Here is a 15,091-nt window from a genome sequence, read left to right on the forward strand (position 1 = left end):
CCAAATTCTGATCCTGCCATCCAAATGTCACAGCTGAAATTGAGACTCGTTAGGTCAGGCAACGTTTTTCCAATCTTCTATTGTCTAATTTTGGTCAATTTTGTGTGAACTGTAGTCTCAGTTTCCTGTTCTTAGCTGACAGGAGTGGCTTGATTTTCCAGGCTGTGCCAGCCTCAGTTATCTTGCTCTGCACCTGTTTGTAATTTGTGATTTCTGAATTGTACAGCATTTTGGTCAACCCTGGTTGTTTTTAAATGTGCTTTATAAATAAATTGATTTGATTTGATTTGATTTGATTTGATTTGATTTGATTTGATTTGATTTGATTTGATTTGATTTGATTGTTGCCTTTCTATTATCTCGAACCAGTCCGTCTATTCTCCTCTGACCTCTCACATCAACCAGACATTTTCGTCCACACAAATGCTGCTCACTGGATATTTTCTCTTTTTCGGACCATTCTCTGTAAACCCTAGAGATGGTTGTGTGTGAAAATCCTCAGCAGTTTCTGAAATAGTTTATTAATTTCCTTGAATAGTTACTGTATATGCAAAAGTATTACTGTTTCATTTGTTTGACTGGGTTGTCTCTGTCTGTCTTCATGACTTGTGTGTGTGTATATTTGATAGATAGATAGATAGATAGATAGATAGATAGATAGATAGATAGATAGATAGATAGATAGATAGATAGATAGATAGATAGATAGATAGATAGATAGATAGATAGATAGATAGATAGATAGACATTTCTTTTTCATTGTGTATGTTAACTTTAAAGGACAAGGCATGCTGATAGTTCTTTCAGCCAGTGACCAACTGAAGGGCACTTGACATCTTTCCAGCAAAGAGAAATAAAGTGTAGACTTACGTCCTAATGGTCTAAATACATGTTTACATTTCTTTACCACTTAAGGACAAGCAGCCATATATGTTAGATTCATTAATATTCTCCTGATGAAGTGACTAAAATTAAAGTTAAAAAAAAAAAAAAAATCCCAACAGTAAACCAGTCTTCTTATGCCCTATGCATGATAAAAATCTAAGGAAACAATTTAGGATTTCCAAGTATTTGATGATACTGACCATAAATTTGACTGATAAATTAAGAATGTAACTAAAGTATCATTTAATCACCAATTGCTGAAGTCAGACCGTTTCTCTCCCAGACAGATACAGAAAAATGAATTCACGAGTTTATCTCCAGTCGACTAGACTATTATCTGTCTGGTGTATCCAAGAAAGCAATTTCTAATTTACAGTTTGTGCAAAATACAGCAGCACATGTTCTGACAAAAAGAAAAGAAAAAAAAAACTCCAGTTTTAAAATCACTACATTGATTACCTGTCAGTCAAAGAATAGATTTTAAAACGATGTTATTGTTTTTTAAGGCTCTAAATAGCCTTGCCTCACCTTATCCGTTTGACATTCTCAAAATGTATGTACTTTCAAGATCCCAAGATTCTAATGCTCAAATTTCGTGATGGTTTTAAAGGTTTCAACCAAACTCTGGAACAGTCAACCTGAGGATACACTCTTAAGAGTTCTAAACCTGTTGAAACCTTCAGACGAACTCTTAAGACATACCTTTTTACCATTGCTTTGCACTCTTTTTTACCATTGCTTTTTGTAACTATTCATGCTTTTATTTTACTTGTTTTTTTTTCATTAGGCATTTTATTATTCATGCTTTTATTTGTTACTTGCTATTTTTTACTTGTTCTATGGCAGCCTGTCCAGGGTGTACCCCATCTACCCGATGACAGATGGGATAGGCTCCAGCATCCCCCGCGACCATACTGAGGATAAGTGGTAGTAGAAGATGAGATGAGATTTTATATACATGTTTTGATCTTGTTTGTATTTCTAACAAATGCCTCGAGTGTCTTTTCCATTCAGCACGCGATGTCACATTTTATGCATGAATTACGTAATGAATTATCTTTGAATTATATAAATAATTTACTTCATTTAGTGCCCCACAAAGGGTTAAATCCGAAAGGGCGTGGTTAAATCCTTGTCATGTGACCCGACACGGAAGTTGCCTGTGTAGAAACCCAGAAACAACGGCAGGTCAGTCCTGGCTCAGGTGGGTTAATGACCAGTCTCGGCAAACAAACTTTGACGTATACCTACACCTATGAATAGCCCAGACCGCGGTCTGTAGTCACCTCGGTGAATGTGTTCGCATCTTTGTGGTCCGTCCGACTAATACCAAATCGCCAATTCTCATGGTGTGTGTCATGGAAAGTGACAGGACCAAACGACAGTGAGGTAAGACAAGTTACAAGCTAACTAATGCTACCGCAGGGAGCGCCGAGCTAACTCAGCTACGTGCTTATTTTTTGTCTCGCCAAACCAAACAGGTTTTAGCAGCACAATGTTTCTCCGTATACACACGATTCTATTAACATTTGAAACAGCTGTATGATCGGTGAAACGCCATACGCCATAGTGGCTGAACGCCTTGGACGCAACATAACAGTGTGTCGAAATGTTAAGTGCTGCTCTTCTGTATTTGTTTTAAACGTGGAAGAAGAAATGTATTAGACTGATCAAATGATAAAGGGACAAAGTATGAATTCAACTTCAAAAAGAATTTAACTTACAAGCCCATTTCTTTTATAAATTCTTGCAGAGATAATCTGCAGAAGCACCAGGAATGGGAGGATAAAACGCCATCTAAACTATAGGAAGTGTTACTGTCATTCTCAGAGGATGAGTTAAAAAAAAGTGTCTTATCAAAAATCTATGAAGCACTATAACACGATTCTAATGATAACAATATGGATATCAAAGAAAATGGGAGCTGGAAGTAAATATCAGGGGAGAATGGAAGGAAACATTCAAAGAAGGACATCAACTAACTAGTAGCCCAGCATGGAGAGGATTCGACTGGAAGGTGAAAATGCGCTATTTTATTTTATTTTCACTTCACTCATATATTGCAGGACTTAACACAAATACAGGATTTCTTTAAGAATGTTCAAAAGGATATTAAGCAGAGTATTAATTTCCCTTTGGAGCCAACATTTTTCATCCTGGGTATAATTCTTATAATTCCAGTATGACAGATAAAAATTCAAAATTTTTACTGAGAATCCTGCCTATACTAGCAAAAAAGGACAATAACAACTTTGTAGTTAAAGCCACAGCCTCCAGCATAACTCAATGGATAGACAGGGTAAACCTGTTTGTTAAAAGATGGTCATTATTAAGATGCTAATGTTGAAGGCAGGTCAAGTTTATGAGGGAAATATGTTGGACATGTATAAGAACACTTATTGGTAATTACAAAGATCTAGTACATAACTAAATCCAAAAAGACTTATATTAATATGGAGCGTAACTGAAGTGTAACTGTATGTATTATACTTCCCCTCTGTGTTTGTTTGTTTTATGTTTATATGTGTATGTCAATTTAAAAAAAAAAAAAGGATTTTATTTATCCCTGTGGGAAAATGGTGTAACAACAGGGAACAACAGTGCAAAATCCAAAAAGATATAAAGAGTAGCAAAGGTAGATGAAAGATTGAGAGCTATATATATATATATAAAAAAGGAAATGTGTTATTGCACAAAAACTATTTACATGTTGCATCCAGTTTAAGTAACTAACCAAAAGTCTGCAATGTCTGCATCATGGTGACAATTTTGTGCATTAAAATAAAAATGAACACAGAGAAGGGTTTACTCAGAAAGCGTCAAATAAGAAGGACATTAAAACTTCCAGTGACACAGAACATTCCTTCCTTACATTACAATTAGATCCTCGTGGATCATTAAAGTCTGTCTAAGTCTAAATTGTATGAAATATAACACTGTTGTGAATCTGCTTCATCCACAAGAAGTTGCTGTTCTCCTTCTACATGTACAGTCAGCATCCTCAGATATTTTGGGCTGCATGCAAATATCCATGCAGGTGTCCCTACTTACCCTCACACACCTGGACAGGTGATACAGAAGGCAATGCATTTAATATGCTCTGCGCTTAGAGAAGTTTGTGTGTGTTGCACATACTGAAACTCCCACAAAGACCTAAAGATGGCCGCACATTTGCAGTGAATTTTGTTTGGTGTTAAGAGTGATGTAATTTCTCCTCATCTGTTTTCTCTCTACGTCTGTGTTTGTGATCTCCCTCAGCTCCACCTGCACTCTGACCCTCCCGTCTGACTGAACAAGTCAAAGTGTCATGCCAGTCCTAGCTATGGCAGAACCTGTGGTTGATCACCAGAAACGATTTCAGGCTGCTGTGGATGTCATCCACAACCTCCCCAAAAATGGTCTGTTTCAGATTCATCAGATTACTTTACTAGAACTCATGTGACAGAGTGCCATTGACAGTACATGTGGTTTATGAAAGCAGATCTTTATTCTTTGAGGGCTGAATCTGTCTCCAGAACATAAGCCTGAGCCTGGTCACTCTTCATGGAGAGTGTAGAAACAAAATTCACTTAAAAACCTACTGATGTAATGTTGCTACCTGTATTTTTCGCCACATCGTAAGACATTTCCAGGTGTCTTCTGTCTCCTGGGTAACTTGTTATCCAAGCAATTGTGACGAGGACCTTTTATTCAGCGTGTTTATTGCTGCTCTCTGAACTGTTCAGTTTGTGGTAATGCTGTCTATGTGATCTGCTGTCATTTTCACTTCACTTCAGTCCAGATAAAAGCAGAAATAAGAAGCCACATAAGTTAACCTAATAAATGTCTGTGTTAACTTGCAGGCTCTTACCGGCCCTCCTATGAGGTGATGCTGCGTTTCTACAGTCTTTACAAGCAGGCAGTGTTTGGACCCTGTACAGCAGCTCGACCTGGCTTCTGGGACCCTGTGGGTCGCTACAAATGGTGTGTTTGTGTGTTTACCTTCTGTTGTGTCATTGTAATTACAGTACCTATAGCTGTTTAGAGTGAATGTTTTATCATTCATTTACATTTCCAGCTGGAGATACAGATACATGCAGACTTACACTGAAGTCATCAGGGATTATGTTGCACAATAATTAGAGAGATTATCAGTGACTTGCTTAAAGACTTGCCTGACTTGAGGCTCATGTGGGGTTTGAACTTGTAAGACAGAATGACAGGTAGGATTGGGCATCGTTTGGAATTTAACGATTCCGATTCTTGGTTTCGATTCCTGTTCTAAACGATTCTCGATTCCGATTCTTTGAGGTGTAGGTCAACAGGTAACAAATACTTCACAAGAGAATTTTTTTCATTTGAAAAAGCCTTTAAACGGGCCATTTTTATTTTTCCACATTGCCAGTTAACTTAATACAGTTTAATTTGGTTGCTGTACTGTAACTAGGGTTTTCAATTACAAGGGAGGGTCCCTAACTGTAACTGTAAATCTGAAACTTGCTGAAATAACACTACAAGTTGGCAGCAGTCTAAAAAACGAAGAGCTGCATCCCAGGTGGGTGTATACAGCCCTTTGACGCTCCATAAGGTCAAACCCGGGTCAACGACTCGGCAGTCGACTCGGGATTTTATCATATTTTTATCGTTTTTTCCTCGCTGATGTTGACGTATCTGTTACATTCTGACTCGACGGCCTGACAGACTGTATCACTGTAGAAGTTTCAGCTCAAAAACAAGTTTTGGTCTACTCCCATGAAGACTGATCTCTGAAGGCCAGGGATTTTTGCCCCTTTTTTTTTTCAATCAAACAAATCAAATGTGTTGTTACAGGATTGTTAATGGAAGTGCATAGGTGAATGGCGACTGATTATATACAGCTTGTATAGTGAACTCCCACACTTTTTTAACGGTCATGGCAGCGCTCTGCATCCGAGGAAAACACGACATTTTGCGGCAGATATGCCCTGTCCTGTGCAGGACACTGATTTATTCTAATATCAGCAGCCTTTAGAAGGAGCTGGGGTTTGACCGATCCATTCTTCAGGTCATCAACAAACTGCAGTGTTATCTGCGTGACGACGTAGCTCTCACAGCGGGTTGACACGGCATTTTCAGACCCGGCTCAACTCGCCTTGGGTGCTTTCACATCGGCAAAAGTCCGAGGTCGGACCTCCCGCTGTGAGAGCTGCGTGCCTGTTTTTTCCTCCCTCATACGTCATCGGGTACATTACAGACAAAGTTGCAGTGTGTTGATAACCTGAAGAATGGACCCGTTGATTATTATAGCATGCAGACGAAGGTGTTTTATCATGTACAGTGGGGGAAATAAGTATTTGATCCCCTGCTGAATTTGTAAGTTTGCCCACTTCCATAGAAATGATCAGACTCTGGTTTTTATGGTTGTTTACTGGTTATGGGTATAGACAGAATATCAATCGAAAATGCATAAAAAACACACAATCTAAAAGTTATAAATTGTTATGTATTTTATTAAGGGAAATAAGTATTTGATCCCCAAGCACAACACAAGTCAGTACTTTGTAGAGAAACCTTTGTTGGCAAGCACAGCGATGAGACGTTTCTTGTAGTTGGTCACCAGGTTTGCACACAGCGCAGGAGGGATTTTGGCCCATTCATCTTTACAGACAGTCTCTAAATCCTTCAAGTTTCTTGGCTGCCTCTTGGAAACTCGGAGCTTCAGCTCCCTCCACAGGTTTTCGATCGGGTTAAGGTCTGGAGACTGACTAGGCCACTCCATGACCTTAATATGCTTCTTCTTGAGCCACTCCTTTGTTGTCCTGGCAGTATGTTTTGGGTCATTGTCATGTTGGAAAACCCACCCACGAGGCATCTTCAGTGTTCTTGCTGAGGAAAGAAGGTTTTTGTCCAAGATGTTACAGTACATGGCTGCATTCATTGGCCCCATAATGCGGTGAAGTTGCCCTGTACCCTTTGCTGAAAAACAGCCCCAAAACATGATGTTTCCACCTCCATGCTTAACCGTGGGTATGGTGTTCTTTGGGTCATACTCACGTTTTTTCATCCTCCAAACACGGCGGGTCGAGTTAATGCCAAATAGCTCAACTTTGGTTTCGTCAGACCACAGCACTTTCTCCCAAGCCTTCTCTGAGTCATTTAGATGTTCACTGGCAAACTTAAGGCGGGCCTGTACATGTGCCTTCTTGAGCAGGGGGACCTTGCGGGCACTGCAAGAGTTCAATCCATAACGGCGCAGTGTGTTGCCAACTGTTTTCTTGGTGACGGAGGTCCCAACTGCTTCCAGATCATTAACAAGCTCCTGCCGTGTTGTTTTAGGCTGCTCCCTCACCTTTCTCATCATCATCCTCACTCCATGAGGCGAGATTTTGCGGGGAGCTCCAGACCGAGGACAGTTGATGGTCCTTTTATGGGTCTTCCACTTGCTATTCGCAAGTGGATGGCACCAATAGTTGTCACCTTCTCACCAAGCCTTTTGCTGATGGTTTTGTAACCTATACCAGCCTTGTGCAGGTCTACAATCTTGTCCCTGACATCTTTTGACAGCTCTTTGGTCTTGCCCATGGTGCTGTAGAAGTTGGAATGTAAGAAACTGATTCTTAGAGCAGGTGTGCTTTATATACATGACGAGTTAAGATCAGGAGTATTGGTAATTAGTTGACTGAGCACAGCTGTGTGCCACATGCGCACCAGCCAATCTGTAGGAGCCTGAATTCTAAGTGAATTGTTGGGGATCAAATACTTATTTCCCTTAACAAAATACATAACAATTTATAACTTTTAGATTGTGTGTTTTTTATGCATTTTCGATTGATATTCTGTCTATACCCATAACCAGTAAACAACCATAAAAACCAGAGTCTGATCATTTCTATGGAAGTGGGCAGACTTACAAATTCAGCAGGGGATCAAATACTTATTTCCCCCACTGTATGTTGTGAATCCTCCTTTGGCAGTATTTATAAGTTTTTCACAGGTGTTGCACTGTGCCAATACTTTTTCAAATTAAAATGAAGCCAGACTTTCGAGCTGTGTTTTTTACAGTCCATGTTCAGAGGAGTGATGCGCTTCTTACTAGCGGAGCATGCTGGGCAGAGTAATACAAACCCTGGAAACATACTAGTCTGGGCATTCAGGAACCGAAAAAAAGAATTGAAATTCAAATGTCTTCCTAACGGTTCCGGAACTGGACATTAGGAAACGGTTCCTATTTGAAACCGGTACTCGGTGCCCAACGCTACTCACTTGTGTTTGTATTTGACCATAAATGACTCTTGAAACACCTTTTTTCCCCCAAAAAATAGAAATGAAATAGAACAACTTAAGTAGAAATTCCAACCTTGTCTGATCCATCTGGACAAATGTGAGATTTGCTTCTTTGTTCCATTATATGTTATTGTAAATTGAACTGTTGGCCAAACTAAACAAGGCATTTGAAAACCTCCCCTTGAAGACATTTAGACATTTAGTCTAAAATCAGCATATCAGAGCATCATCCAATGACATTTAATAATGATAGCAAATGGTCATAACAGATCAAATCTGCTTTTTGTGTTCTTCAAGCTTGATACCTTTAGACTGTCTTCTGAAAAACCAACACTCTTGGGCTTAACCTTTATTGGATTTGTGTTATGTGCTAGGGATGCATGGAGTCGCCTAGGAGAGATGAGCAAGGAGAACGCCATGGCAGCATACGTGGACGAGATGAAGAAAGTAGCACAGGAGGTACAGTTATATTTCAGTTACGCATTTGAGATAAAAGTTAGTCAGTCTATGCTACAGTTACATATAAGGCAATGTGCTTGTTAATGAATAAATAACTGAATGTGAATATCGTCATCTGAAACCTCAGTTCAATGTGTTTTTCTTGACTGATTGTCAGGGCCTTACACACGTCAATCTTTCACCATTCTTAAATGCACATCTCTGGTCTTTAGTCACCCAGACTATGTTACTCATTTAACTTAAATATTCACTTTTAAAGCATTTGTCTTAACAGCGGTGGTGTAACCATTCACAATTCAGAGAATTTAAACGCAGAACAAGAATGCATAAGATGAAACTGTCTTAGTTAAGGCCTAGAACCTATTCTGTCCATTGTGAGGGAAATATGTATGATCAAAAAGATCCATAGTTGGTTTATTAAAAATTTATAAAGAAAAATCATCGAGATTCTACAAACAAATGTATTGAAATGATTAGTCCCTAGTCTCTGATTGAAAATATTAGCCTTAGAACCACACCAGAACATCAAAAACATGGCAGTGAATGCCCTTAAGGTGGACAGCTATGCTACCATTCCCTAATGTTTCATGGTGTCTCAACATTGTATGTTGCATCATGGCAAAGAACATATTATATACATTGTTATTATAAAAACATCTTAATTGTTCACAAGTGCAACAAATCTAAGACTCTGAATGGGGAAATAATTAGAAATGTCAATAAGAACAAGATCTGCATTTGTTCCATTGCTTTCACATTAGTTCACTCTGACACTGTGAATGTGAAGCGAGTCATCAAATAAAAACATGATTGCATGATTGAGTCTCAACAGCATGCAGTCTGGTCAGATAAATACAGGAGCTTGTATTGGAATTAACAGTCCACTGTTCAGTGAAGCTTTCCACTGTCTCCAGGTCATTGACACCATGCCCATGAATGAGAAGACGGCCTCACTCTTCCACCACTTTGAGCCTCTCTACCTGGTCATTGATGACATGCCACGGCCTCCAGAGTCACTGATCACGCTCAGAGAGGGTGAGTAGGTACATACTAATCAGACCATTACCAGACACTTGGAATCTGAGTGTCTCAAATTGTGCTGCAAAGTTTAGTTTGTACATGTATACACTCTATACACTCTAGTCTAACCTGATGTGCATGTCCCCAGAAATGTAGCTAAGCTTTACTGATTTCAGTAATAGTAAATGTTGATCAACATTTATAGATTTTAACTCCAAATTGACCCTCTCACACCCCCTCACCATCTAGTGAGGTACAGAGTGAAACTCAACACAGCTGACCCAAGGTTTGCATAGCAGATCAAATGTTGTAATTACAGAACAATGCTGACTCACCAGCGCGCATTTCACCAGGCCTTGTCTCCTGTGGTGTAGGCTCTGTGTGCATTGGATGCCAGAGTATAAGGCAAGCTTTAAACAGCTTTTTTGTGATATATGTGTCATTGTGAGAAGAAGGCCCAGATGTCACTCAAATGTTCACTCAGTTGTATGTGGGCAAAGTGATCCCTGTGTTCAGCAGGTACCATAGTTGTCATGTTGCTGTAAGGATGTGTAGGTGTTTTATCCACGCACCTCAAATGGGTTTGTGTAATTACTGTCACTCCTAAAAGGGGGGACAAAATTGTGTGTTGGAAGCTTTTAAAACAGCTCTCAGCACTACAAATCCATAACAAGAGAAACCAACCGTGGTGATTATTTAACGTATATAAAACACCCAAACAAAATCTCAAGTTGAACATGTTATCTGATGTATCTCATCTAATGGCAGCTGAGTCTGCTGCTGAGCTCTATATTCTAAATTCTGTCATTGTGAAAGCCCAAGAGTCAATGATGTTGAGTCTAAACTCAAGTAATGCAACTTACAGAAGATTAATGCTTTTGATGAATTTGTATGTATGTCTTTGTGTGTTATTAAAGGTATTAAAGACAGCAAGCATGCTGACAGACTAGCAGAGATGGAGGATGAGGATAAACGGCGGGGGGAGCCTGAGGAAGGCATCCTGCTTCCACAAGGTCCAGGTCTAGATCAGGATTTCAACCTTTCTGAAGTTATCGACCTCACTGCCAACAGCATCCCTAATGGTACTGAACACTTTTCATGTGAAAACAACTGGAATCCACACTTATAGTCGTGTGCATCAAGATCCCTGTGTAAAAGAATCCCAAACACCTGAGAATACACAAAGAACAGAAATCTGTTTGCTGCAGCCAAATATGTTATTATTTATAAATAAATGAAGTCATATCAGAGTGGTATGAGTTTCAGTTGTTCTGACATGATGTGTATGACAAAATACACTTCATATATTTTACCTTACACTGTAAAAAATGTGTGTGTGGGCAAAGTGATTTCAGGGTAGTTTTGTCCCACCAACAGTGTAAAAACCTCCTAATATTCCATTTACTTTTATTGACAAGTAAGAACCCAGAAAATAATTACATTTGAGAATCTGCAACTTTTGGATTTTTTCCCTCTATTTTTTCTGCTTGAAACTTTTAAATTCCCATAATCATCCAGAGTTTTAATCAATGATATCTGTGGATTATTTGTCTGACATAGTTGTGTTTCTAGTAACGCCGCACACTGTAAACCTAACCAACCAGGTTATGATTGTGTGCTGCTGCAGACTCTGGCGTGTCTGAGGGTTTGGTCTTGACCAGTGACTCGGAGAGTGAAATCTTCTGTGACTCGGTGGATTCAGTAGAGCAGCTGAGCAACATCAAGGTATGTCCCACCTGCTCGTCCTCCAGCAACAGCATCGTACAGATAACTACTCTATTGGGAAACAAATGAGTGTGAAGATGTTTTCTATGCGATGAGAAATGAGAGAAATGTGGAAGAAACTCTCCAACACTGTGTACTGCTTCTAGATCCCAGTTTTCAAGTCCAACGGCTTTCACAACGACCATGTGTCCCTGGAGTCCTCTCCAGTTCAGAGTCATCAGCTGGAAGGCCGTCTGGAGGGAAGAAAGGTGGGAGCAGGCCAAGGTGGAGAAGGGGCAGAGGACGGGAAAGGTCAGGGTCCCATCAGGAGGAGCCGGGACACCGGGCGAGAAGGTTCCTACCACAACTGGAGAGAACGTAAGCTGCAGCAGTATCACAACCCAGTATAAAAAAGTGTTTAATATTAAACAAATAAACTCATCATGATATAAATGATCAATTGCTATAAACAGTACAATCTATCCATCCGTTTCGGATAATATGTTATGGTCCATAGGTGGTGTTCCACAAGGAAGTCCGAGGCGGGGGGCCCCAGGTGGTGGTGGTGAGTCTGGACGAGGAGGAGGGGACGGGTCAGAGGGGGGAGCTGAGAGGCTGCATGATGCCCACCTGCAGCAGCAGATCATCCTGGCTCTACGGAGGCTCAGAGAGGACATGAGGAGTGTGATGGACAGGCTGGAGGTGGTGGAGAGGCTCGCTGCCACACATGTAAGCTCGTCTGGGATGACGGTACCTGCTGAGTTGATGACTTGCTGAGAACGTCAGTGATTTGTTTCTCATTTTTGCTCGTACCTCGGTCGTGTGATTTTGGTTTTCTGTGTGACAGGCTCAGGGTTCAGAGTGGAGACCATGCCTGCAGTGTGCAGATTCACAACAACAGGTAAGATGCTTTGTGTCTGAATGTACGTACGCTAAATGCTGTTCAGACTATTTTATTTGACTAGTAATTGCTATATTATATATATAATTGCTATATTAATGAAATGAAGACCCTAGTCACTGAGAAAATACAGTGAAAATTAAAATACTTTTGTTCTTAAGCTTAGACACGTAAAAGGCCCCTCACCCCACCTACATGGGACCCCTCATCTGTTTGGTTACTGTTATTACACTGGCAAGGTACCAAATGCCCTTTTATGTGGTATATAAAGTAGTCTATCACTCTTGGAGCATAGTGACAGCCTGGGAGGAAGCTGGTACGGCGGCTCTTGTGTGTCACGTTTTTTTATGGTAATACCGAGATGTGTGATTTTCTTCTTAGGAAGAGAAGTGGTGGCCGTTCGACTTGTCGGGTCAGACCGTCCTCTTGTTCCTGCTGTGGCCGTTTGTTGCTCAGGGCGTGGTCTACCTGCTGAGGAAAGCCCACAAGAGAAGTCGCATGTCTTCCTGAAGCCATCTGATGGCAGCCACCGACCCACACTGATCAAATGGAACACGTTTACTGGCCCCCACAGGATTGTAATGTTAAGACTTCATCCTCCCTCTGTGTTCAGTTGAAGGAGGGAGCGAAGTCATGTTCACCTCAGGATCCAGAAATCCTCTCAGTCACTACAGCAGATGAATATTTATTTAACAGGTGAAGGTACAGTAATTCAGTTTCTTGTGCTGGGCTGCAGGAATGTGTTATTGGGAATGATTTGTCTTCATTAAACTAACTGATTACTTAAACTTACCATGAAAAGCCTGAATTAAAAACAAGGATCATGTTATCATTATTATATGATCCAAGTTATCCAAGGGACACTGCACATTCACAATATTTCTGTTCTACTTGGTTGTTTCTACTATAATTGCATTATATTTGTCAGTGTCATAAACAGCACAATGCAGCAGAAGAATCATAGTGCACAGGGAAGAAGTCAAGGTACCTGATAATGTCATTGTCTGTGAATGACACAGTTAGATCTGAGTGGACAGTGATGGACACATCAGCCCTCATTATTTCATCGTGCTCTTCTCATGCAGATCTTTCCATTTTCTCCTCTTTAACTTCTAATCAAGTCTTACATTAGAACGGTGTCTTTTCAGTGCTCTGGTGCTCCATTTCTTAGACTGTCCTCGAGCCAACTACTGCTGTATCTGATGGTAGCGCTCACGTTCACCAGCTGTGACTGGATGAAGGAGGCTGAAATGTGTTGTCACTGAATTATGGGAGTAGTATTTCCACCCTCTAACATCAACAATGTATAGTGCAGCATGAGTTCGCATTAAAAATCTCTTTTGAATTGAAAGTTGTGTGGTTGTTCAGTCCTCAACATGATTGGAGTTTCTTATGGTCTTTTAATACCCATTCGACTGACTTACATTTCCAGCCAAAACTGAAGGGCAGAAAGTATAGTCAGAAACATGCACATGCTGTTCCAGGTCCATGGTGGTACATGTTTTTATTTTTTCAATTCACACTAATTAATTCGCATTAATTAATAGTCAAGCTAAAATTTCTGAAATTGTTTCATACAAAACGAGTTTTCATGTGAGGCATCAGGTGGAAATGTATTTGCTATCTCTATTAGTTGCAATTTTACCTTTAATTTCTGATTTTCAATTTTATAAAGGTGTATTTGAGAATACATGTGTTTCTATTTATATCAGGCTTTTCTCTCTCTTGGTACTTAAAGTGCTTTCCAGTGACATGACACATCTACCCATTCATCCATTTAAGCACAGTCATTCACATTCACATTAGTGCTAAGTACCTGAATTCCATGGTGACAAGGTTTGACTCATGACATTTTTTTTTAAGGTAATTTGATAAATTAGACTACTTAAAGATTACTGTATGAAAATGGTGCATAATAAAGTTGGATGGTCATTCAAATCCATGAATGATATGGTTGGTATGTATGTGATTCATGCAAGTATTAAAGTAGCCTAGTAATAACAAATTTAAACCACGACCATTTGCATATTTTCAACATTCACACTAGTTTTTCAGTCAAATGTAGTCAAGAATCTCCCGTTCCACCACATCCCAAAGGTGCTCTATTGGATTGAGATCTGGCGACTGTGGAGGCCATTGGAGTACAGTGAACTCACTGTCATGTTCAAGAAACCAGTTTGAGATGATATGAGTTTTGTGACATGGTGCATTATCCTGCTGGAAGTAGCCGTCAGAAGATGGTACACTGTGGTCATAAAGGGATGGACATGGTCAGCAACAATACTCAGGTAGACTGTGGCATTTAAACCATGCTCAGTTTGTACTAAGGGGCCCAAAGTGTGGCAAGAAAGCATCCTCCACACCATTACATCACCACCACCAGCATGAACCGATGATGTTGGTGTGGTCTTCTGCTGCTGTAGCTCATCTTCTTCAAGGTTGGACGTGTTGTGCGTTCAGAGATGGTATTCTACATTCCTTGGTTGTAACAAGCGGTTATTTGAGTAACTGTTGCCTTTCTATCATCTCCAACCAGTCTGCCCATTCTCCTCTGACCTCTCACATCAACAAGGCATTTTCGTCCACACAAATGCCGCTAACTGGATATTTTCTCCTTTTCTCTTTTTCACCATTCTCTGTAAACCCTAGAAATGGTTGTGTGTAAAAATCCCAGTAGATCAGCAGTTTCTGAAATACTCAGACCAGTCCATCTGGCACCAACAACCATACCACGTTCAAAGTCACTTAAATCCCCTTTCTTCCCCAGTCCGATGCTGTTTTAACTTCAGCAAGTTGTCTTGATCACCTCTACATGCCTAAATGCAATGAATTGTCCGAGTCCAATTAAGATTAATATTTAATGTCTCCTGAGAGATTCCC

The 15,091-nt window shown here is 40.1% G+C and overlaps 1 protein-coding gene across 3 annotated transcripts; it reads left to right on the forward strand.

The window, feature by feature from the left end:
* Positions 1–2,036: 2,036 nt before the first annotated feature.
* Positions 2,037–13,917, forward strand: acbd4 (acyl-CoA binding domain containing 4). 3 transcript variants are annotated; one of them, XM_047609858.1, is made up of 11 exons: positions 2,037–2,274; positions 4,144–4,283; positions 4,728–4,848; positions 8,502–8,586; positions 9,501–9,621; positions 10,524–10,688; positions 11,234–11,331; positions 11,478–11,688; positions 11,828–12,039; positions 12,158–12,211; positions 12,593–13,917. In XM_047609858.1, exons 2-11 carry the CDS (start codon positions 4,193–4,195, stop codon positions 12,719–12,721), a joined length of 1,287 nt encoding a protein of 428 aa, XP_047465814.1. In that variant the 5' UTR covers positions 2,037–2,274; positions 4,144–4,192; the 3' UTR covers positions 12,722–13,917. The 3 variants fall into 3 exon arrangements, with proteins under 3 accessions (XP_047465814.1, XP_047465816.1, XP_047465815.1); XM_047609860.1 differs by having other exon boundaries at positions 10,524–10,619; XM_047609859.1 differs by lacking the exon at positions 12,593–13,917 and adding an exon at positions 12,373–12,544.
* Positions 13,918–15,091: the final 1,174 nt, after the last annotated feature.

The sequence above is a fragment of the Mugil cephalus genome, chromosome 16 (assembly GCF_022458985.1).
Source record: "Mugil cephalus isolate CIBA_MC_2020 chromosome 16, CIBA_Mcephalus_1.1, whole genome shotgun sequence".
Classification (NCBI taxonomy): Eukaryota; Metazoa; Chordata; class Actinopteri; order Mugiliformes; family Mugilidae; genus Mugil; species Mugil cephalus.